General features: G+C 36.8%; 1 protein-coding gene and 1 pseudogene across 1 annotated transcript in view; both read left to right on the forward strand.

Moving 5' to 3' along the window:
* Positions 1-26,431, forward strand: part of AMPH (amphiphysin) — a 197,073-nt gene that overhangs the window by 155,931 nt on the left and 14,711 nt on the right. The window contains exons 15-17 of the mRNA XM_039849175.1: positions 2,233-2,265; positions 6,327-6,383; positions 10,505-10,630. Coding sequence (XP_039705109.1) covers positions 2,233-2,265; positions 6,327-6,383; positions 10,505-10,630 — 216 coding nt within the window. The remainder of the gene's footprint in view (positions 1-2,232; positions 2,266-6,326; positions 6,384-10,504; positions 10,631-26,431) is intronic.
* On the forward strand, positions 12,019-12,137 carry LOC120591911 (uncharacterized; annotated as a pseudogene).

The raw sequence follows: 26,431 nt of genomic DNA on the forward strand, positions 1-26,431 counted from the left end.
TCTCCAAAGCTTGTGCTTGCGGTTGAATTTGCCATTGCGGCTTGTATGGAAATGGAGCAGCCTTATGACTTACCTGACTCTGAGAAGCCAGCCATGGAAACTGGTGGCCTACTTGAAGAAAGTGAAGAAGTTGTTAAAAAGTCAGAAGAAGAGGAAGAGAAACAGAAGATAGAAGATTCTTTGTGGGAAGGTGTGGAGACATGTGAAAAGGTAGACATTGGAGCTATTAATATCAAGATCCTAGAAGGTACAGAGGAATTAGAAGAGAAAGTGTGTGAAAGTACAGGACACAGGGTAGAAGAACTTAAGACAGTAGGAAAGCAGGACCAGGAGACCTTAAAAAGCAATAAAGAGGAAACTAGGAAAGATCTAAGAGTTAGATGTAAGGAGAGTATAAAGACCAATGAAAAGTATTTCGAGAAAATTGACATATTAGAAAAAGACATGGAAAGGATAGATACGGTGGATGAATTTAGTGACAGAGACAAATGACTAGATGAGAGGATTTACATAGTAATAAATGATTGTGAAATTATAGAAAGCTTTAGAGCTAAACCTGAAAATTACACAGATATTTTGAAACCGCCTCTCCAGACTGACTCTGTATCTAATATTGAAGATGCCAGCCCTGAGGGATGAGATAGAAAAGACATGAAAACATTTTTAATAGACCCTCTTAACTGTGATATAATATATCATACAGCACAGGGCAGTGCAGATGATAAGATTAAGTGTGAGGCTGTGTTACATGCTCCTGGAGGTGACAAGGATGAAAATCAGGCTGTTGTTTTATCAGTAAAACATGAAGTAGCAGCTCAGTCTAGGACAGATCTCAATTATTCTCTGGAAACTAATGCAAACAGAAGCAATTGGTGTTTATGTAAGGCAGAAGATTCATTAATAGAGGGGTCTGAAAGTATGGTGAGTGGGAACTGTAGTCATACCATTACCTTGCCAGGAATTGCAAAAACAGACTCTTGGGGAACAGATCCAGGTCAAATATTGCAGCCAAGCTTTGATTTAGCAATGAATAATATGGATAAATTGGAATTCTCTGGTATACCAGATGGCTAAGGAAGTAGATTTGCCAATTGGCTTGATTCTATTAACCACTGGCCTATCAGAAATATGGGAGCCATAGACAATTGCTGGGAACATTTAGATATAGTTGAGAGCAAAAAAAGGCTGGAGGTGGATTTATTGGCAGATATATGGGAGGAACAAGCCATTGATAGCTGTTGTTGGGAACAAAGCCAAGAAAAAGTTAGACCACTGGTTTTGGGAACCTCCCAGGATGCTAACACCGAAAGTTCTGCTAGTCCCCAAGACAATGGCATCAACAACTCAGATTTATCTGAAGATGAAATTGCTAACCAGAGATATGGAATGTTGTACCAAGAAATAGAGGCTGATAAAGAAGAGGTACTTATCCTAGTGTGTAGTATAGACTAGCCAAAGACTTCTGTAGGTTCTGTTTTTCCTGATATTTCCCGCCCACTTCATTTTTCATCACTATCTTCTCTGAGGCCTGCCTCATCTCCTTGACAGATTGTCATTCATATACCTCTTATCTCTTGAAATCTGTTCAAACCAAATAAGTTGACAAAATAAGTTGACAAAAAACAAAAAACTCCACAAAAAAGCAAAAACACGTAAAGAAGGATGATTATGTTGGAACTAATGAGAGTTTATTTAATCACCCATTTACTGTGTTTATATTTTATACTTTCATTTTTACTGTTCAAGTACCAAAAATATGTAGAACAGACTAATTTACTGTTCCTGAGTGATTACCCCAATAAAAACACATTAAATGCTTCTACCTGAACCTACTGAAATTGTAGAATCTCATAATAGGTGTTCGTCAAAAATACTAATAAAATGATGTGTTAGAGAAATACTGGAAATGCTTCTTCTAGATTCTATTTAACCCCTCATGGCATTTCTACAGAATTATCTCCTCATTATTGAAAAAGTGGATTTTGGTTAGCACTGAGCCACACACCAGCAGTGATTGTAAAAGTAATCTTTCTTTTTTTTTTTTTTGTCAGCCTATTTAAAATAATACAGTATAGCCTTTTGCATTTCCTAAGCACTGCCGTGCACTACACCCTTTTGTATTATTTTAAAATTTGTGGTAGTCTTTACTTTCCAACCTGCCTAACAGACATTCACTGATTCTACAAAAATAAATGAAAAAAATAATGTACTCTGATTTCCATTTCTATTTAGGCTTCAGGTGGTTCATTTAATGGATTCACCCAGGTAAGAAACAGATTTATTATCTATTTACTATCAAAATCCATCTGTTGAAAATAATGCAAATTTTTAAAATAAGGACCTCTTGCAACTGGTATGGCATAATGATTAAGTATGTCTGCATAAAACTTCACCCTACTACTTACAAATTCAGTAATGAAAACAGTAATAGTATCAACATTGTAGAATGTTGTGAATATTAAATGAGATATGCCCAACAGCACATACTAAGTCCTCCATGGTGTAGTTAGCTGTTGTTAATGTTATTAGTTATACCACAGATTTCTTCCTTCTGCTGATTCCTCTCCTGAATCTAGAAGTTGCTCTGATCTTAGAGATCCACTAGATTCAGCTTGTTGGAAAAGAGGAAACAGGATTGTTTTGAACTAATGAAATTGGTCTTTAGAAAATATGAGATGTTTCAGGAGCATTTTTCTAAAGATTCATGTAAGAGTCATACAACACAGAAACTTCCCTCTTCAGTGGTCCTCCAAAAAGGAACCATTGGAAGATCAGAAATCACAGGTTGGCTCTGGCCAAAAGGCAGTATTTTCCTTACAAGTCAGTTAGTGGAAGAGGAGCCACAAGATGGACTATCCCATTCACTGTATATGTCCCAACAAGTGGACAGTTGTAACCCATGTAAAGGCGGACCACATGTCTATCAAGCTCGTGGAATAAGTTCTGAAAACTTCTTAAAAGGAGACTTCAAATAGAAGCTCGTCTGTGATGAATGCTTTGTTTTAGAATATTAGACATGAAAATTTTCAAATTTTAACATTTAGAATTTCTTGATTGAAAAGTTTGATTACTTTTCCCATGTTACCTATGAAAATATAAAACCCACACACAAACCCACACCTAAATACAGATACACGCAAACACAAAGAGAGATGACAGTTTATCTCTTCGAAGACAACTACATAAAAATCTTGAAAGTTTGGGTCATAAGAATTGTTTTTCATTTCTCATTTTTAAATTTTGTATTTTTATCAGTTATAAATGTGCAAAATTTAAAAAGTACAAAATTTTATAAGATGTTTTTTGTTTAAAAACTTTAGACTATCACATACCCCTTCCATTTCCTGTTTCTTAGAGGTAAATATTTACACTTCCTTTAACAGATTCTCTGGTTTCACCCACCCACGTGTGCATGACTTTCTTATAATGCTATTTTTTGATATCTAAAGCGTTATCTATTGACTCATCTCTCAGGAAAGTGAGGACGTAAAGCACTTTCAACCTCCTACCTTTGCAGTCCACCTTGCTCTGATATAGTTCCGCCATCGACAGTCTGTAGGAATAATGATATAAATGCTATTAGTCCCCAATTCATGAAGTTTATATTTCCTTTTATGCCAACTTTTTGTTTTCCTTTGAGGAAGTAATTGTAGTGTCTTTTTGTTTGTTGGTTTGCTTAGTTTTCTACTCTGATTTCCCCATACTCTGTAGTTAGATAAATCTCCTCTCATTTTGTTGGAAAACAAATATTCAAACAGTTTTCTCTTCTTGAAGAACTTGACTGTCTGCCTTCTGGACTGCTCCAGTCTAAACTGAGGACTCTGTGTCTATGGCACAGCTGATTCCACAGGTTCTCCTGTTACGTCTGCCTGGGGATTTCCTTCACTTCTCTCTTATGTCAATCCACTCTTCTCTGGACATAAATCTTCCTCATTTAAGTTTTAATTTCACAAATCAAAATATGTCTTCATCCACAAATATAAAGCACATCCTTCCATAGCTTCCTGAGAAAAGTGTGCATGTTATACATCTGAAAATGTCTTTATCTATGTACATATGGACTGCTTGTTTGGATATTATATTAGAAGTTGTAAATTGTTTCCCTTAGAATTTCGAAGCCATTGCTCCACTCAATTCTACCTTCTAGTGTTGCTACTGAGAATCTGTCCTTTTGATTCTTGATATTTTGTGAAAAAATATTCTCCTTCCTTCTGTCTGTCTCTCTTTCTTTCTCTTTCTCTTTCTCCTCCTTCCTCCACCCGCTTCCTCTCTCTCTCCCTCCCTCCCTCCCTCTTATACACCCCTTCCACTCTTTTTTTCTCTGTTTCTCTCTGGAAGTTTGTAGAATTTTTTTCCCCCAGAGTTTCTGAAATTTTACAGAGGTACACGACGATCTGAGTTTATTTTCATACATTGTCCTAGGCCCTTTTAATCTAAAAATTTATGTTTTTAAGTTTGGGGGATATTTTTTATTTATCAATGTTTTCTCTTTTGTTTTCTTTGTTCTCTTATCCTGTCACACTTCTCTTTTTCATATGTTGGCTTCCTGAGCTAGTCTTCTAATGATTTTTCTTTGCTATTTCCTTTACTTTGTCATCGTTCTCTGCTTTCCAACTCTTCTAACAGACTTTTATATATTTTTCATTTTCAAAAGCTCTTTTTGTTTACTGAATATTTGTTTTTAACAGCATCCTCTTATGTCATGGATAAGCCATTGTATCTCTGAGGGGATTATAATCATAATTTTCGAAGAATTTTTTTCCCCTGAAAGTCTTTTTTTTTTTTTTGTCTGTTTTGGTTTTTTTTGCTATTTATTTTCTCCTTTTGATATTTGAGACTTTTCTTACATGTCTGGTGATCTTGGCTGTCTACTCATACTAAGAGTAGGAGACTAAAAAGCTGGCAGGAAACTTGTAGAGGTAAGTAGAGCTCATTAACTGTGGGCATTGTTCTAGAATTTTCCGGCTTATTTTTCCTGTTGAGGAGCCCCTGATGTCAGATTCGTTAGGCATTTTTTTCTCGAGCTGATCAAATTTCTCTGGGGAGACTCTTCTGGTCCCCTGTACAAGCCTGGCTGCCAGTGTAATGACAGGTTAATGAGGAAGAAGTTAGGGATGGGGGAGAGAGGGGACCATGTTCTCAATATTTGTTAGGTAAATGCTCACTTTATCCAGCTACTTTCCTAATATGCCCGGGTATCCTCCAGACCTTCTATTTCAGCCTCTATGAAAATAACTTCAAGTCTTGTGCTGGAGCAGAAAGGCATATTGCTTGGTTTTCATGTAGATGAGAGTATCTCATGGTCTAATTGCTTCTATAATAGACTTTTCAACCACTTCTCCTGTCTTTAAAACCACCCTAACTTCCATTTCCCATAGTTCCCACTGTTTCTGAGTAACAAATTTGGTTGCCTTTTAGCATTTCTTACACCTACCTTAGGATACAGATATTTTTGTTTCCACCAAGTTACTTATTGTTCATTTGTGTGCTTTTTGATTTCAAAATTTTGTTGCTCTTATTTTTCTCCCCATTATTATTATGCTTATGGTTCTATGCCTTAAAATTTTTTCTTTGTAAAATTCCCTTTACTGTTCTTTAGTTTGAATTCTGGAGGTAACAGAGGTAATTGCCTATGTTCAATCCACCAACTTTAACCAAACATTATTGGCTTATCTTTTCTGTCGGAGAGCCTTTGATGTCAAATTTTTAGGTTTTTTTTTTTTTTTTAAACTGGTTATATTTCCAAGGAAAGACTCTTTAGGTCTTTCCTGGCTAACAATATAATGAGAGATGACTATTCCTTTAGAGATCACTGTTTCCTTAGATTATACCAGCTTGATTTTAGGTCGTTAGGTCAATGAATTGTATAAAATTTTTAAAGTTATGGCTCATAATTAACCTGTAGAAGTTACACTTAGGTGAGATAGTAAGATTGAGTTTCCAACACTTAAAAAGTGTTGGAAAAAACACTTAAAAAGTTTAAATCTGTAGCTTAGAGCAACTAAATTCTAAATCAATGTAGATGTTCAGAAAAGAAGCTGCAGACCAAAGATACCCCAGAAGACACGGCCCTTTACTTAATGTCTCTCTCGTCAGATCCTCATTTTCTCCTAGCTCAGATTTATATTTAGAATCACTACTGTTAAAAATTACTTTTGTATTTTTTGCTTTTTTGATTATAATACAAGGAGACTTTCAAAAACTTTATAATTTGTTTATTGACATAATTGTTGGGAGCTAATTTAAATACCTTTGTTGTTGCTTTTTTAGCAAATTAACTAGAAACTTACTACTTTTAAATCTTCTGTTTTCTCCCCAATTTTCAGCCCCAGGATACTTCATTATTCACGATGCAGACAGACCAGAATATGATCTGTAACTTGGTAAGTTGATTTTGATTTGTATTTTTGAGAAGTTGATAGTTACTGCTGAATGTTCTAAGATTGATGATTCTAGGTTATCTAGAGCTTGAATATTCAGAATGTGGTTTCTGAAGCTCCTTCTTTTCTAGAAAACAGGAAGGAAATCTTCTAAAAAATCTTAGAGTGTGTCTTTGAATGTGGTTGCTTCTAATTTATAAAGGCACAGTGATCCTAGCAAAAGTCTCATAATTATGTGCTTCAGTAGAACACAATAAATTCATCAAGGACACGGATGTTTTCATGTGACTATAAGTTAAGCTACAGAACTGAAAATGAAATTGCCTCAAGAATTCATCTTTCAAAATAGATCCTTGCTTCTTCTTGAACTTGAAGCTGCTTCATTTCTCATTTCTTTCCTTCTTTTTGTGAGTTATAGAAAAAAAAATAATGCATAGTAGAGATGTGATTCCTACTTTAAAGAAACACAAGATGAGAGAAAAGCTTAACTAAAGAGTCGGGAGAAAGCAGAGTTACTCTTGATGGTAGAAGAGATTCCTACAAGATGGATGTTACAATTTTCATGGGAAACCTTTCTAGTAGGAGCTTACCAGTGAAATTGAATGAAGACACCTTGAGTGATGATACTTGTGAGCTTTTCAGTGATATACTATAGAGGATTTTGGCTCTTTAAGGATTAGTATACAAGGGTTATTCATAGCTCACTGGTTTTCCCATGAGAATGGTATACAATTATCCCAGTTCCTGGCTTTCACGTTGAAAGCTTGGAATTGAGTTTAAGTAGAATGAATTTTTCCTTTTAGATGATTACACTTCTAAGTAAGGAATTCTGTTCTGGGAAGTTTGTATTAAAGGTTAATTTGATATTTTTCACAGGCAAGTGTATCTCTAATACCTTGTCATAGATTGTCATACTTTTGCCTTTTGGGTAACCAAGTGAAATGTGGAGTCTGTGGACTTTGAATAAAGATTTCAAATGTTTCAAATACAAATTATATTGGTGTTAATAATGGAGCCAGAGAGACTCATGTTTCACATTCATTGGTGAGTCTCAGCCTCGGTGATGATGGATTAAGCATTGTAACGATGCTGGAGGATGATAGTCAGTTGTGAATGGGTTAAGAAAAATGGAGAAATTCTGGTATAAAGGAAAGACAATGGGTCATAATTAAACTCAAACCAATTACTCTGATGTAAAAGTCCAGGCACAGAATCCAGTGTTTTTAAGTTTCTCTGAACATCACTAACCCCCACAGCTGGTTCTAGGGGCTTACATTGCCTATCCTTCTTTTCTCTTGTTATGTAGTTGCTGAAACAGACACCTCCTTTCCACTGAAGAACTTAGCTTCACTATGCCCAGCATTGCATTAGCTTTGGCATTGGCTCTCCATATGGAGAACTAGGAAATCACAGTGATTATACAAGATCTTCCCAGGATCAGGACAGTTTCCCAACATTTGGTCATTGACTGTACTGAGTGAGGTAAAGGTTGAAGTTGGTAGTCAATGGCATACCTTCCCAGACTGCATGTTATAGCCCTTTAGCACATTCCTGGAGTTCAGGTATAAACCCTTCGAATCTGCCAGTCTTGCTCAGGGGTCAGAGTTGCTTCCACGGCCTTTTGCACTTCTCACCAAATTAGCTCTCCCAAACTCAGAGAAGCAGGACTATACAGCAGATGCCATATTGGAATATGACTAGACTCTTAGCCCCACTTTCTTTCTCCATCTCTTCCTCTGTTTGACCTTCCTTCCATCTTATCACAGAAGATACCGGAACAATGTGGGCCAAGTTTACATTACTCGTTTTTTCCTAACGTGAAAATTCCATTTCTGAGTTTCTGAGTTAAATCATTGTTGTGGCATCCTGCTGCCACCAATAATGATCACTACTCAAGCAAACAATAAGAAATCATTACCAGTGCTCCTCAGTGGGAATGGCAAGGTATCAACCCATTTGCAATGTCTGTCAAGGGAGACATCTTATAGTAAAAAAAGTGATTGAAGCAGGATACAATTCCAACAGGACTATTTTAGATCTTTCCATGGGATTTCATCCACAATTTACTCTTGTTTTTCTTTCTACCTTGACAAAATAATTACAATTTTACATTATCTTCGAGTGACTAGAAAGGGAACTTCTATTTCCAAATTTGAGTAGCTGATTTTATGTACAGTCATGCTGTTGTGTTTCATCCTTACTCATCATTCAGTGAGTCATTTTAATCCCCTGGAATTTAAGTTGTTAAGTTGCCATGCTGTGTTGTGACTTATGGTGATATAACTGATCCTACCTCCTCTTCATACTATGCCTCTGTTGCATTGTCTAAATGCATTCAACTCATTTGTGAAATCACCCTACTTATTCTTGCCTCATATAAAACTCAAAATTTCTTCAGACTTCGAAGAAACTCAGACTCTGATGCAAATAGTTTTGGTTATTTTTTTTCATTTTAAGCTATCTTTACTTTTCTAAAAAAAAATGTACAATGATATATATATATTTGACTTTTCGTATGAAATCTCTTGGCTCTTCATCTGGCTTCAGACTTTCTTCATCTCATGGACTCAGCCCAGAGAGGGACAGCCATCTGCATATGGATTTCTTGGTGCTTTGTCAGATTACCCTACCTGTCCTTCTTGTGTAGGTCATTCTTGTGTAGATCATTTAATACCATACTGTCATAGAAAATCACTTTGATTTCCAAAATGATAAGATCTTACCCTGAGAGCTTATAGAATCTGTTTGCTGCTATGAAAACTTGTTTCATTACAAAGATAATTCTTTCGAACAATAAAAGTGAAATCTTTTCCCACAAAGAACTCCTGAGAGCATATTAGAGTGAATTTTATTTTATTCTTTTTAAAAAATTGTGTCAGAGCATCTCTTAAAGGTTATACAATCCCATATAAACATCAAATATCTGCACATGCATCTACTAAGATGTCCTTCCATTTTATTCTGCCTTTTAAAGAGAAGGCTGTGTGTGTCATAATGGGGGGTTTGTTTAAGTGACAAAAAAATATTTTGTACATTTAACCAATGCTAGACTATTTATTATTCATTTTCTATAATTGCAGCATAACTTCTCCATCACTTCCGTATGGAACTTGTCATGTACATCAGCTTAGGTGGACACACAGAGCTAGAGGTGGCTTTTGATTGCTTATGGTGAGATTCTGACAGAAGTTACTGATTTCTACAAAGTATCAGTGATTTCTTACTCTACTAAGAAAACACTTTTAAACTCTTTTAAGTAAATGTTCTGATGGAAAAGGATCTTAACGTGCCCTCTAAAAGCTGCCCATTTAGTGAAATAGTGAAATAAATATGCTTGTTTATATTAATCAAAATCGAAAAAGAGGGAACATTTTTCAGTAGTGGTGGTAATATCCATTGGCAATGGTGTTTTTAATGATGTGTTATTATTTAATATTGCTAATTTTAAAACTAAAAAAAGTCTAGAGCTAAGAGATTCCAGGGGCTTGATTCAGCATATAATTGGAATCAGGGTGATATCTATGCATAGAAGTCACAATGGGATGAAAATACCTCACTGTTGTCCATGTGATTAGAAGGGTCTAATTGGTACCATGGAGAATACTTCCTTGTGCAAATTAATGTATTTTGATCTGAATTTTGGAATGACCCCTCAATTATTTGGTGCAATATATATCAAAAGAGCTGGGAGTTCTCAGAACTATGCTCTTACTCCTTCCAGCTGGCAATAGTGGGAGCTTCTAGGACCACCCCCCTCCCTTCTCATTAAATAACATAAAGTGCCTGAATTTCAGCATCTCTTATAGATGTCATAAGGAAGTGAATAGTCAAAATGTTGCAGATAATGAATATGAATAGCCAAAATGGTAAGTCTTGGCCTAATTTCAAGGGAAATGACAGTCCTCGAGGATGCTAAAAGAGAAGTTTATAGAGTCCATTTCTAGACTTTCCAGTTCTGTAAAGGCCCATGATGCCAAATGTATAAAACTTTTTTCCAGGACAGTCTTAATGAAGCTGCTTGCCTGTAGGATGATGAGCAAAATCTTAATTGTCTGGTGTTTTGTAATGCTATGTATTCATATGTTGAATCTTTTTTCTCTAACCTTCAAAACAAATAATCAAAGGCTGAATCTGAACAGGCTCCAACCACTGAGCCAAAAACAGAGGAGCCTCCTGCCACTGCAACATCTGCTGTTGTGCTGGACCCTGGACTGGACACCCAGGCTGAGGAGCCAGTGGAAGAGGCAGTGGTGAGTACCACCTCCATCCCACCTCCCACCTGCCACTCCTGCCACAAGCCATGCTCATTTCTCCCTTCTCATTCATGCTTCACTTGGGCCAAATAACTTCTATACTTGTCATGGCTCCCCAGGTTCAAACAACCTGTTACTTTGACAGTGAAACTCCACTCTCTTTAATTTTCTTCTTATAAAAATATATTTATTTTTATTTTTTAATTTATTTTTCAATTACAGTTGACAATAATTAGTTTCAGGTGTGCAACATAGTGATTAGACATTTATATACCTTATTAAGTGATCACTCTGATAAGTCTAGTATTCACCTAACACCGTATATAGTTATTACAATATTATAGACTATATATTTTCTGTGCTGTACTCTGCATCCCCATGACTACTTTTTAATTTTAAAAAATCAGATTTATTGAGATATAATTCACATACAATAAAATCCTCCTTTTTAGGTGTACAGTTTGTTCAGTAAGGAAGATATCCAAAGACCTGATCTTATGATCTAGAGAAAACTATGGTATTAGCTACAGAATTGTTTATCTAGGATGCATTGATGCTTTCTGATACTCTCCTATTCATGGTAGATAGGTTGTAGAATTCTCGGATAATCAAAACTACTAATGTGATGTTCTACATATGATTGCTGGAGATGTGCTTTCAGTTAGAGATGAACCTGAAGATGATAAACAGAAGGATAATAACTTTGTCGGTCGTGTCTACGTATTTATTTCTTACAATATTAGTTTTGTAGGTTGGTTAAGGCTCGATGAAGGATTGAAATCCCATTTTACAAATATATAAGGGTTCCTACATGTACAACCATTGCTCAAACTCAAATCTGGTGCTTGCTCTTTTAATAAGTTGGACATTGAGAATGTATTTTTGCAAGAGTGGAGACCTATCTGTTTGCCTGGAAACCTGCTCCTGCCATGCTCCAAGCAGCCCTATACCACACTATATCGCAAACTGAGATGAGCCCTATATTCACCATGTTGAATTGGATAGTGTAACACTCTTGTGAAAGCGAAGAGTTATACAAAGGAAAATTTAATTCAAAATATTTATGGAGAGTGAAAAGTTTATTTATGAAATGCAGTTAAAATGTCTCCCAAAAATTTCAGTCAGGGTGCCATTTACTACAGCCTTCATGGAATCTGTACAAAGAGGAAAACCAGTCTCCCTATTCCCCAAAATTGCACTGCCTAGAAAAGATAACTAGAGAAATAAAACATATTTCTCGTTGTTGGTGCTCTAGATCATTTTAGTGGGAAAAGAATAGGTCATCTTTCAAATCCAAAGTTTATTAATAGAGTAGAAAAATGAATAATAGGGAAAGGTATTGATGGAAAATACAAATTAAGAATGACTCAAGAAAAATGATTTCAGTCTATGGCCATGCCACCCTGAACAAGCCCAATCCCATCTGATCTTGAAAGCTAAGCAGGAACAGGTCTGGTTAGTACTTGGATGGGAGACCACCTAGGAAGACCAGGTGCTGTAGGTGTAAAAAGTAAAAAAAAGTCGGGAGAGGGGTGGATTGTAAGCTGACAAAGTCCTTGTAATCTGTGAGGTCAACCAAGAAAAATAATTTTATTTTCCATTTAAAGATATAGAGTTGGGCCAAGTTCTAAAGGAAAAACAAGAGATGTGTTCCACTAGATTGAGTCCCCCCTATGCTGCTGGTTGCCCAGACTTCAGAATGGAAAGTGCTGAGGCTCCATGCTCCAATGTCAGGGTTTTTCTTCTAAACTCTCACTCCTAGATTCACTGGTGATCTCGATAACTCAGTGCAGATGAGGCGTTTTCATCTGCGGTCAGATTATGGTCTGTCCATCCAGCTGAGTTTTAAGATTATTTAAGTAACAAAAGAAGAGAAAGATACAGTTGAATTTTTAACTACTGTTATAATTAAGAGGAGAATTGGTTTTAAAAAGGACATGGACGATGCCAGGGTGTCAAAAAATATATTGATTTAGATATTTGTTTAGAAATTGCTCCAGTTAGGAACAGTTTTGTCAAAATTTTTTTCCAGCTTTATTGAAATATAATTGACAATTAGTTGTTCATATCTACATTATACAATTCAATGAATTTTTTTTCAATTATAGTTGGCATACAATAATATATTAGTTTCGGTTGTACAGCATAGTGCTTAGAGATCTATATAACTCACAAAGTGATCACCCCACTAAATCTAGTACCCCTCTTCTCCCTTACATACTTATTATAGCTTGTTAACTATTTTCCCTATGCTACACTTTATATCTCCATGTCTATTTTGTAACTATTCATTTGTACTTCTTTTCCCTTTGTCCTTTTTCACTATCCCCCCAACTCCCCTTACATCTAGTAACCATCAAAATATTCTCTGTATCAATGAGTTTCTGTTTTTGTTGTTGTTTATTTTGTTCTTTAGATTCCACAAGTACGTGAAATCATGTGGTATTTACTTTCTATATCTGACTTACTTCATTCAACACAATACCCTCTAGGTCTATCAAGGCAATATCTTTTTCCATCCCCTTCCTTTTAGTCTGTGTGTGTTTTTTAATCTGAAGTGAGTCTCTTGTAGGCAGCATATGTAAGGGCCTTGTTTTCTTATCCATTCAGCCACCCTATCTTTTGGTTGGAGCACTTAATTTTTTTCCATTTGAACTACTTGTTGATATGTATGTAGTTATTACCATTCTTTATTCCTGTTTTTGATACATGATTTTTCTTCTTAAAGAAATCCCTTCAACATTTCCTATAATACTGGCTTGGTGTACATAAATTCCTTTAGCTTATTTTTATCTGGGAAGCTCTTTATCTGTCCTTCAACTCTAAATTATAGCTTTGCTGGATAAAGTATTTTTGATTGTAGATCCTGGGTTTTCATCACATTGACTATTTTATGCCAAGCCCTTCTGTCCTGCATAGTTTCTTTTGAGAAATCGGCAGCCAGTCTTATGAGTGCGCCCTTGTAGGTAACTAACTGCTTTTCTTTTGCTGCTGTTAAGATTCTCTCTTTGTATTTAACCTTTGGCATTTTAATTATAATGTGTCTTGATATGGGCTTCTTCGAGTTCATCTTTTTTGGGACTCTAAGCTTTCTGGGGTTGTATGTCTATATCCTTCACCAGATGAGAGAAGTTTTCTATCATTATTTCTTCAAATAGCTCTTCAACATTTTGTTTTCCTTCAGGTACCCCAATGACACAGATGTTTTTACATTTAATTGTGTCCCATAGGCTCCTTAAATTATTACTATAGTCTTGGCTTCTTTTTTCTTGCTGTTCTGATTAAGTGTCCTTGACTTCCCCATCCTCTATATTAGTGGTTTGATCCTTTTCTTCATCCACTCTGTTGATTCCCTCTCACATACTCTTCATCTCACATAATGTGTTCTTCATTTCTGATTGCTTCCCTTTTATAATTTCCATTTCTATTTTTATGTTTTTTTAATCTCTTTGTTAAAGTTCTCACTCCCTAAGTTCATTGAACATTTTTATAACCAGTGTTTTGAACTCTGCATCTGTTAGATTGCTCTACTCCATTTTTCCTGGATCTCTGTTCTGTTCTCTCATATGGTTTCTGCTTCTTTGTCTTCTCATTTTGGCTGCCTTTCTGTGTCTGTTTCTATGTACTAAGCAAAGCTCCTAAGTCTCCTGGTCTTTAGCATGACTTTGTGTAGTAGGTGTCCAGTGGCACAGTCCTGAGAGAGGTTCAGCTGCAGGCCAAGTTTAGCCCAAACCTGTATCCCTCTGGGGCCACCTGTTAAGATTCAACAAGCAATCCACAGATGCTATGCTTATAGTTGCCTCAAGAGGCCATGCCAGAAACCGAGGTCAGCTGCCACCAGAGTGAGTCTTGGAGCTGTTCAGCAAGGAGCAAAGGAGTCATGAAGGATACAACTGAATGTGGCTTGGGTATGGCTGTGAGTTGGAGGAGGTGGAGTTTCAGGGAATCCTCTGAGCAGAGTGACCTCTGTTATCCACTTTGATGACGTCTCTGCTACGGCAGCAGCTGAATCTATGCACTGGGAGTGGGGAGGGTTCAAGAGAGGAACAATGGATACTGCCAGCATTTATGCCCTGGAGAAAACCTTGCCACCAGTCCTCGCTCCAACAATTCAATGTACCCCTGTAATTCCCTGATGCCCCGCATTTAGCTGACCCAACACTTGCGCTCAGAGTGAGTCCTTCATTGTGAAAGCTCTGTCGTGGATATGGCCCCTTTAAGAGGAATGTCTGCAGCTTCTGGCTTAGCTGCCATAGCCTCTGTCCCACTCAGCCATTGGGACTGGACAGGCCTATGTCTTTACCCCCTCCTACCTCCTACCACTGCAGGGCCATTTCTTATTTCTCTTCCCAGTTGTAGGGTGACTAGATCCCAGGCAATTCTGCTTCCTGTTGGTTCCATGTTTCCCTCACAACTTTAATTTGGTCGCAAGAGGGGATGTACAAAGACTCTATCATCTACGTCATTTTTGAGCTTCACTTATGTCAAAATTTTATTTTGAATAGCAGTCCAGACTTCATCTTCACCAGTGCTTTTAAACCACATTGACTCCATGCCCTAGACTGTTCAGTGTAAGACTTAATGCCATATGTCCATGGTTTTGAGCAAGGGTGTTCGATGCTGTGTAATAGAGTCAATATATGAAATAGCCAAACTAGTGTGTTAAATACAGTCTCAAATGTTGATTCTCCATGATCCCCTCTCAGAGTGCTGTGGCTACATACCTCTCATATCCTTCCTTATTTTAAGAAACTTAGGTAAGTAAGTTTTTGTTTTTCCGGAATCCAAGTTCATTGGATTTCCAATAAACAATATTAGTAGCTACCAATTATCAAGTACCTATTATAGCGTACCTACTATTATATAAATATTTATAAAAGATTTATACTCTTTTTAACCAATATCGATATTAAAAATATTTAATAAACTCTATAGTACAAGCATCAACCATCACTAAAACCAGCTTCCCTATGTTGAGTAAGAAGATATTTAGAAGAATTCTTCATTCTTAAAATCTTGTCTCCTAAGTAAATGCAATTTAGAGAATAAAAAATTTAGACTCCTTGTGAAATATAAAGCAATTTGAAGAGTCTTATGAAGGATTCAGGCACCTGCTGAGACCCAGAGGTGATGTAAGAACACCAGATACAGAGCTCACCATGTGAGCCACCCTCTCTGAAGAGAAACAGTTTAAGCAGTTAATTTCTCCATCCTCATCTAGACTGAAAAGTACTAGTAAGAGAAGGCTGCTAACAGCAGTTCAACTTGCCTAGTGCTCATTAAAAATAACTATCTTCCATGTTTTTAAAATTGACACACTTAGACTTACTCATGTTCTCTCCCCTCTAATTAAGAAAATAATATATAGAATGTATTTTTTGTTTTCTAATGTAGAATTATATTTCTTTCTTCTGGTCATGATAATCTAAGATAATATTAGGGCTGTCTTTTCTTTTAAAAAGTATCTTCTGTTGCTAGATATGTGATATTTAGTTGTAAAGAAAAAAAAACAACGTTGTGTCCCAGGCATTAATTAACAGGCTGGTCGTGGCTGTCATCAGTCAGGATTGGATTGACATGACCTTTTGAGGTCATCCTTTTGCTGCTGAAATGTCAACACACTGTTATTACTTTGAGTCTTGACAGAACACATTTCATATGAGGTGAAGTTTGTGACAGTTTTTCATTGTTTTTTTTTTTTAAAAGAAGCAGATGTAATTTCAAACAGGAAATTTTAGCATTGGTTCACAAAGAAACTTGGGGCTTTCAAGAAAAGCTTATAATTACATTTTGTTTTTTGTTCTATAATTAATTTTGTTCTTAGTTTTCCTACAAAATCAAATTTTACCAGTATATCTGCAGGATGCATTTTAAAAATCAACACTTGCTATTCTTCCAGATGTTTCCACATTATATAAATAATGAAAATTTTCTTTAGAAAAATTACCAATATTTGTTTTAGATATAGATCAGAAAATTATGTTAACAAGCAGATAAACATGATTTTTACATTTATTTCATTGTCTTGCAGAGAGTTTCCTTCTAATTTTCTCTAAATTTCTGTCAGTTTCAATATTTTGTTCAAATGATATGAACTGGACTGATGCCTTTTTTGCCTATTATTTTTAAATAAATAATGCACTCAAATTTAGGACTTGCATAGTTTCCAAAAAATATATAAATGGGGAAAAAACTGAAGTAAAGATGTTTTTAGAATTGTTGAAAATCATGGAAGATGAAATATACATAATATACATATGCCAGACTATTGTATATCGAGTTCATCTTGCTAAGAATGTTTCTTCCTGCTTGAATAGAATGCATGTTTCCTTCTTCATTCAGTTGACGAATATATTTGAGTCCTCTCTAGATGTCAGGCTGTGTTCTGGATCTGTGATCTGAATATGGTGAAGCAGTAAGTAAATATGCCTCCTGCCACCATAGTTTTCAGACCACTGGTGGATGAGGCGGATATTACAGTGGTCGGGGCATCCTTCTATGTCAGTCAGGAAACAATATTTGAGTTTTCTTCTTGTGCAGAGTATACATGAGAGTTCGGGCTTACACTATGTTTATAGATGCGAGCTCCCAATATGTCAGAGGAAGACACTGAAGATCAGAGGAAGCCAGAGGAGCTTAATTTCCTATTTCTTGTCTGCCCTTCATTATCATAGACTTATTTTCAAACTCAAATTGGTCACACTAAAGCATACACATACACATACACACATGCACCTTGGAGGTGATGTAATTTTTACCTTTCTCAGAAAAAAAAAAATCACAGAAATGGTTATTTTATTTAAGTTTGATTGTGTTCCTATTAGTAACTAATTTCATTTTCAATGCCTCTTGGGCCAACCAAATGGCATTGTTTCTTTTTTGTCCCATTGTCCCCAGCACAGAGGAGGGTGTTTAATACATGCCCAGTAAATTCTAAGTCTTTAATTTGTTGATTGATTGACACTATAATCTAGGGGTCTTGAAAGAGACTGTAGCCAGACCTCTTAAAATACAAATATTTAGATGAACCATTTTATTTCTCTTTATTTCCATTCAGATAATTCACTTTTTATATTTAGATGCTGTTTATTGTGATCAAAAGCAGTGCCAGCTGTCTCATTATGCTGCATGGTAGCTGTGTGACATCTGAGCCCAATTGCCTCATGTAAAATAGGGTTAATAATAATTTCCTTCAAAGTTTCCTTTGAGGTTTTAGAAATAATACATATCACTAGTTCAGCGCCTGGCACATAGAGGTTCCTCAATAAATGATAGCTTGATGATATCATTATTATTATCATCATCATGAAATATGGTATTCCCCAAGATAAGCAGAGGGCAGAGAAATCTGTAGTCTGTGGAGAAGGCAACAGATGTGGAAGATAACCACATTTTTTAGTTTTGTCTCATGTACAAAATGGTAAGAGACTCTATCTCATTTAGGTCCCCATCAGCACAGATTTCCTTTTGGTTCCTCAAGAAGCTATGTCCCATCAGAATTCTTTGTCCTTTCTAAGACTTGCCCTCTTCAAGGGATTTTTATACTGGGTCCATTGATAGGGAATTTTCCTACCTTCATTTTCCCCTCTCTGCCAGTTTTCTTATTTCTCCTTTAAGAGGATCATGCCTGAAAAACTCTATGTTCTCTTTCTACTCTCAAATATCTATAGTTTATTACACTAAAAAAATAAGAATTTCTAAATCATTTGTGGTAATGAGAGCACCCTTGGTTTATAATTTCTTTTCCAGCTTCTATTTACTGGGTAATTGGAGTAACAAATCATCATGGAGTTAGTTTTACTTACCAATTCCCTGGACTATTCAAAGGCTGTAAAATCCGGGCTGGCAGTTGGACCTTCCAAGTATGACTGTCAGCTACCTACCCTTCCTCGAGATTCAGGCCGCATGCTGCCATCTAGCTGGATCCCATTATACCTATGGAGGTATATGTGGTTCTGGGCAGAGTCAGGTTTGGAAGTTTTGCCAACAGAACATGGTGACATTTAAGATATTTATAAATCACCTTTTTTTTTTTTTTTTGGTTTAGTCTCTGGGCGTGTCTGGCAGCCCCACCTCTGCCTTCTGCCAACACAAGTCTAAATCCATTCGTAAGAAGACAATTTGAATAGTGGCAGCAAATGCTTTAGATATCATTTAGATAAGAATTTAGCCAGGCAAGGTAAATTTTTATTGAGCTGTAAAAGCATTTTCCTTAAACAACCTCTTTTAAAAGTTATTTGTGATTTCTCATTGAGACTATCTTTTATGGCTTTTTCAGAAACTAGTACTTACTCATGTCCCCATCTCTGTGAATGTGCAGTACACGATATTTACCTTTGCTTCAAAAGGTAAATCTGCTTTTCCTGTCCACTTCTCTCATATACTTTGCAAATAAATTTCTAATTAAAACTTTAATGTATCATTATTGGATATTCTGCCATGATTTTTAAAAGCCAGATCAACCAGAAATTCATTAACTTTGGCATTTCTGCAGAAAATATTAATTTTTAAAGAAAGAATGGAGCTGATGCTGAGAAATATTGCCATGGCAACACAGCTGCCAGCAGCTGAGTTGCACTGGGACCTAGCTGCTGAGGTTTTATGACTGGACTGCAGGCAATACATGGAAAGTAGATTGAAAATATGATTGAGATGAAGGTCAAGGGAAAAAAAACCACTAGATTCCTTGGAAAGGAAGTGCATAGATGTATCAAATTAAATTAGTAATACCAGGTGCCACTTTGAAAGGAACACCAGGGGAGACCCAGTGTTCCAAGAGAAAGCTTACCCCTACAGTCATGCTGAAGGAAAATCAAGACTTTCAGTGTTTTAAGTATAGTTCATGTGAAGAGGAATATTAGCCACCAGCCTGTTTTTAGTACAGGAATCTTCTCTTCAGACCATAATGACCCTGACTGCCTCTTGGACTTTTCTTTGAAATAGATCCTCAAGAAAATTCTGTAATATTATATAAATGTTAGGATCCCCAGGCAAGTCAAGACCTCAAGTAGGATCCAGAGTATGGATGAGCAGGAAAAGGCCAGGATTACCACTGTGATATTTATCTCCCTTTGTTACTTTCCAGGGAGAGTCAGGGGATCACTCCAGCTCTGATGCTAATTAGTGGAAGAGACAGAACTAAAACTCAGATCTCCAGCTCTGTCTCCAGAGCTACTCCAGAGCCTCTCCATTGTATTTCTGCACTTGTAAAATGCGAACATTGGGTTATAGGAGCCCTATGGTCCTTCAAGCTTTTGCATCGTATTAATCTCTAACTTGTAAACATAGCTGTGCATGTCCAAGTGCCAAATTTCTGAGTGTTCTCAGTTGTAACTCTAGTACAATGGATAAAGCCAGGAGAAGATTTTGTGATCTTTTTTTACACTTTCCCATCCTGTACATACCTTTCTAAACAATGAAATCTATAGAACTAATAGCAAAAATAATGTAGTGAAATTTTATCTAATCAATCTCTTCTTGATAACTTTTTATCATATGATTTGCTATTAAGAGAGATTTTATGATATGTTTGCTTAGGTGCCCAGATACTACATATATGAATAAAGAAAGATTTTATTTATAATCTATAAGTCTTATCTTAAAGAGTAGCATTCCAAGAGTGTAAGTGAATGCACTGGCTATTTATAAGAACACATGTGCCTTCTTCATCAAAGAGCCCTTGTTAGGAGTTGTCAGTAGGAAGCAGTGGGTCTGTGGAGGTAATCCAGGTCTCAGGATCACTGAGGAACTCTCGGGTATGAGAGGTGCATTGTCATCTTAGATACAGGTTGGTATGGAAAAAAAACACAGAATTTAGAGTTAGACAGACTTCCAATTCTGGTTTACTGACTGCATGAGTTACTTCTACTTTAATTATTAGCTGACTTATCTAGAAAGTGGGAATAATACCTAATAAGGTTTTTCGGTGAATAATGTGTCATAAATGTAAAACATTTGGGATAGTGCATGGAAAATTGTAGATTCACAGTCAATGTTAGTTTCCCTCACAGGCTACAGAATGTGCATATATTGAAACTGTCAAGCAGAAGCCTGTCAGTGGATCAGAATTATTATCTTCATGTTTGAGGTGAATTGGTAAGCCTAGAATTCAATGATTTTCAGTCAAGTGCCCATGCCAAGAGCAAATGTCAGGAAGATGGATATTCTCTGACTTTTTGTCCTTTAGTCATCGAAGAACAGCATTTTGGCTAGAATTAAAAATCTGTGTATCTTATATTCTTTACTTAGTGTTTGTGTCATTTACCCCAGGAGCATTTTAATGAAAATGAAATGCATCCCAGAAGCACTTAACTAAAGATTATATGAGAAAACTGAAAGCATTAAAGAATAAATCACAAAAAATTATATCAGATTCCCTGTTACTAGATTTTTCATTTTCATGCTCTTTGCTCTTAAATATGCAAAGAAAGTCAAAGCTTCAATGGTACTGTATTCTAGAAATATTAGACTCGTCCAGGAGAATTGTACAGAATTGTACCAAGCTATGAAAACATCTTTAAATTATAACTGAGCTTAGTATTAAAAAAATATGAGAGATTTTTACCCATCCTCATTTTAGCTAGAAGACAGCTAGTATCTAGCCCCCATGAGTGTGGAAACATCTTTCTGAATCATCCAGGTCATCTTTGGCCTGCTGCTACTCTCATACCAATACATCCTTTGACACATATGTTTGGGGGATTCAGGATAGATAGTTGTGTGTAGACACTTGACAACACCCCCCCCCCACCCAGCTCCTGTTCTGAAAAGGACATCTAAAAATCCCTACATGTAGAGTAAAATGGAACAAAGAAAATGTTTCCGTGTCTACTGGAAACAGGCCTAGAAGATTCCATGTAATTTTAGGTAACTAAACAAACACATTTTTAAAAAAAACATAGGGCCTATATGTAGAGCAATACAACAGAAGGAAAGGACTACATAATACAGAGTTAAAATTTTCTTTAGAGAACAAACAAAAATTACCAAAAGTACAAGGGAAAAATTTGAAAATTTTCTTCCTTTTGTTGTCAAAAACATTCAAGACAGCCTTGATTGTGTGAAACAAGAAATGAAAGATGAAATAATGCAACCACATTGTGATAAAAAGAGAGTTGCTTATGAGGCAGATGAAAAGGGAGTTCGATGATGTAAAAAAAGAATTTAAGAGGAACAATGTAATACTAGACTTAAAATTTACATAATTTTGTATAATTAAAATTTATATAATTTGTATAAGAGTGGTAAAGACCAGAGACAGAAGCATACAGAATTGATTTTGTGACATGAGGGTACACTGGAGTAGTTCTCCCAACACAAAAAGGAAAAGCACAAGCAAAGGTAGTAGATGTGGGAGCTGAAGACTAGAGACACAAATCCTGGATAATTGCTATTCCTAAGGAAGAGGCTGCAAAGAATGGAGTGGAAGCAGTAGTAATCAGCATAACAGAAAAATAAAAAAGCCGGGGTGGGGGAGGAAACAGCTGAAATTTTCCTAGTGGAAGGAATTCCTGCATGCAGATCATAAGAAATCACCAATGAAAAGTAAAATTAATGAGAGACTAGCATCTAAATTTATTCTTTAAATTTTTTTAATTCAAAACTTACAAAAAAAATTCTACGAGCATCTTGATTGGGAGGAAAATGCACTACAAACGAACAATAATCAAGAAACCCTCAGACCTGTGCTTCCCCATACTAAAGTCCAGAACTATTAGAACACATACATATTTTGGGTGCAAAAAAGAGCACATTGTGGCTATTCTACCCTAAGGCAGTAATCAGTCAGATATTAAAGCAGCAGAAAGACATTACCAAGTATATAAGGTATATAGCACCCCCATAGAATTCCTGAAAAGAAAATTTTGAAGATATATTGTGATTGACTGAAAGATGAATCAAAATCAATGTGGATAGCTAAGAAGATATGATAAAGCAAATGGCCCGACATGTCAATTGGAAATCTTAGGTGGTGGGTACTTGGATGTGTACTATATGGGTTTTTTTAAATTTTCCTCTGTGTTGATTTTTATCCATAAGAAAATGTTGAACAAAACCCCCAAAATGTCTTTAAGTATAGGACATCATAAATAAATAAAGGGAGCAGTGTTTAGCATTTAATTTACTTAAATGTATAACTTAAAAATTGTTGTAAATATGGTTACAAACCAAGATCTTTCCCATAGTGTTTATAACATTTAAGAATGGAAACCTGTTTTCCAGTCACGTTAGTGGAGTCAATAAACTCTGTGCTTGCCTCCTCTCATGACCCCATCAAAATTTTAACTAAACTACAGAATAGACATCATTAGAAGCCACCTGAACTCTAGCTGAACAGAAGTCCTATAATTGGGAATACACACAGAGGCTGCCTCAAGACTGGTAGGAGGGGTGGAGGCACGAAACAGGCAGGTCTCAGACCCACATGTGGCAGTCAAGAATCAGGAGGAATATCTTGGCTGCAGAGATCCTCCTAGAGGAGTGAGCAGTCCCAGCCCTACACTGGGCTCTCCAGCTTAGAGTCTCAGTGCTGGGAAGAGACGTCTCCACAACTTCTAGCTGTGAAAACCAGCGGAGATTGTGGTCAAGTGAGATGGAGGGCCACTGGAGTCACAGATATTTCTCTTAAGGGACCCATGCATGGACTTACTTGCTCTGATACACTAGGGCATCAGCCTGAAAGGTGCTGGGGACATACCAACAGGAACTGGGTAGTCTGGCTTCAGGGCAAGGGATGGAAGGGTGGCTTTCTCCAAGACAGAAGTGCTGGCAGAAGGCATTGTACCTTTGTTCAGTCCTTTACATGCAGACACAGAAGGCCGCCATTTCTGATTCTCCATCGATCTCACTAGCACTGGTCGCCCCATCCTGGAGATTCCCTGAGACCACGCCCCACCCATTTTGCATGCCCATCTAAGCCATTTCCAGTGGATTTTCCACAAAAACAGCCTATTTTGACTCAAGCTATGGACTTTGACAAAATCTCTCAAAGATTCACAAAACCTAAAAAAGCAGCATCTGGCCTTGGTGTGCCCCCTAGCCCTTACTTAGCAGCCTCAAGCCCACCACTAGCGGTAGCCAGCCTTGGTTTGGAGCTTGGCCTCTTGAGGCCTATCCAAGCCCAGTGTGGGTGGCAGCCACCTTTGGATTGATTGATGGCTCATGCCAAGTATCCCAGGGCATGGCACAGGCTGTGGCTGAACATGGCCTGCAAGCCCAGTGGCCGGCTTCAGTGTGAGCCAGAACACCACCCAGGGCCACATCTGAGGATGATACACCCGAAGGGCATACTGGTCAGGCACCAGAGGCCTGTTAACCCATTTCCCATTTAGAAAAAAAAGTACAGCTTTAGAAAAAAAGTACAGCATGCTGCCTGAGTTCATGTAATTTTACATAGACCTGCTCTTTGAGGCTGACGCAAATCTGACTGGTTTTCAATGTGAAAATAAAATATAAAAACTGTTCTTGGAGTTATTTCTAAACAGAATTTGTCTCTAATCCTAGTGTAACAGAAATGTAAACTGGATTTATCAAAGGAATCTTTGGCTAACTGTTCAAGAACAACGTAAACATCATGCAAAGGAATGCTACATTGTCTAGGATTTGACATTGTCAGCGATCGAGAATTTTTGTTAGTGGAAATACCACCACTAAAAACAGGATGCTGTAAATAGAATGATGTCATTTGTTTCCAAAGACTATGGATATACTAGAGCAATGCGAAAATAATAAAAGTGAGACATTTCGTGGTAAATTTTTGAGGGTAAGGTTAGGATTGTAATCTGCGAGTTATCTCAGGGTGAATGCTGCAGCTGCAAGTGCCACTGGCGAGTATTCTCAGGGCAAACAGGAAATGGGTTAAAGCCAATCCTCCTATGTAGGGTCAGCCCCTGCATAACAGCTTCTCCACTGTAGTCACAAGCCAGTCTTCACAACCATTCAGCCTGAGGGTCAGTCCCTCCCACTGATGTGCAAACAGCAATTAAAGCTCAACTACAACAGGAGGGCACACACAACCCATACAAGGGATACACCTGGAGCACCCGGCTCAGTTGACCAGGGATAATGCACTACTGGGCCCCATAGGATATCTACTATATGAAGCCACTCTCCTAAGACCGGGAGACATAGCAGCCCTACCTAGAAACAAACACAAGGAGGCAGCCCACATCGGAAGATAAATATGTCCCAAATGAAAGAACAAAACAAAGCTCCAAAAAAAAAAAAGAACTAAAAAACATGGAGACAGGGAATCTGCCAGATACAGAGTTCAAAACACTGCTTATATGTACATTCAGTGAACTTAGGGGAAGAGTAGATGAACTCAGTGAGAATTCTAACTGAGCTAGAAAACATAAAAATGGAGATCAAAAAAAAACATAAAAAAGAACTAGTCAGAAATGAAAAATACAATATGTGAAATGAAAACTACCTTAGGAGGAATCAATAGTAGATTAGATGAAGGAGAAGATCAAATCAGTGATTTAGAAGATAAGGTAGCAGAAAACAATCAGAATAGCAATAAGAAAAAAAATAAAAAATGATAGTTTAAAGAGTCTCTAGGACAACATCAAACATACTACCATTTGCAACATAGGGATACCAGAAAGAGAAGAGAGAGAGCAAGGAAACCTGTTTGAAGAAATAATGATGGAAAACTTTCCTAACCTGACGAAGGAAATAGATGTACAAGCTCGGAGTCCAAAGAAAATGAATCCAAAAAGGCCCAAGCCAAGACACATTATAATTAAAATGCAAAAGGTTAAAGACAAAGAATCTTAAAAGCAGCACGAGAAAAGCAGTTAATTACCTACAAGGGAGCTCCCATAAGGCTGTCACTTGATTTGTCAGTAGAAACTTCACAGGCCAGAATGGATTGGCATGAAATATTCAAAGTGATGAAAATGAAGGACCTCCAACCAAGATTACTCCACCCAGCAAAGCTATCATTTAGAATCAAAGGACAAATAAAGAGCTTCTAAGACAAGAAAAAGCCAAGAGAGTTCATCACCACCAAACCAGTATTGCAGGAAATGTTACAGGAACTTTTTTGGAGGAGGAGGGGAAGGGGGAGGGGGAGTAATATTAATAGTAAAATAGCAATAACATATCATTGGATAAATGTGTTAAATGATCCAATAAAATATAGGGTGGTTGAATAGATAAGAAAACAAGACCTTCATATATGCTACCTACAAAAGACTTACTTCAGATTGAGAGACATAGAGACTAAAAGTAAAGAGATGGAAAAAGATGTTTCATGAAAATGGAAATGAGAAAAAAAAAAAAAAAAAAAAAAGCTGAGGTAACAATACCTATACCAGACAAGATAGGCTTTAAAACAAAGGCTATAACAAGAGGTAAAGAAGGACCCAGAAATTCTACTTCTGAGTATTTGTCCAAAGAAACCCAAAACACTACTTCAAAGGGACATGTGCATCCATATGTTCATTACAGCATTATCTACAATACCCAAGATATGGAGGCAACCTGTTTGTCCATCAATGGATAAATGTATAAAGGAGCTGGTACATATACACAATGGAATATCACTGAGCCATAAAAAATAATGAAATCTTGCTATCTGCAACACCATGAATGGACCTAGAGGGTACTGTGCTGAGTGGAGTAAGAGAAAGATAAATGCCATATGATCTCACTTACATATGGAATTTAAAGAACAAAATAGCCTGATCTCATCTGATCTTGGAAGCTAAGCAGAGTCGGGCCTGATTAGTACTTGGATGGGAGACCACCTAGGAAGACCAGGTGCTATAGGCATAAAAAAATAATAAAATA

The sequence above is a fragment of the Pteropus medius genome, unplaced genomic scaffold (genome assembly GCF_902729225.1).
Source record: "Pteropus medius unplaced genomic scaffold, Ma_sr-lr_union100, whole genome shotgun sequence".
NCBI lineage: Eukaryota > Metazoa > Chordata > Mammalia > Chiroptera > Pteropodidae > Pteropus > Pteropus medius.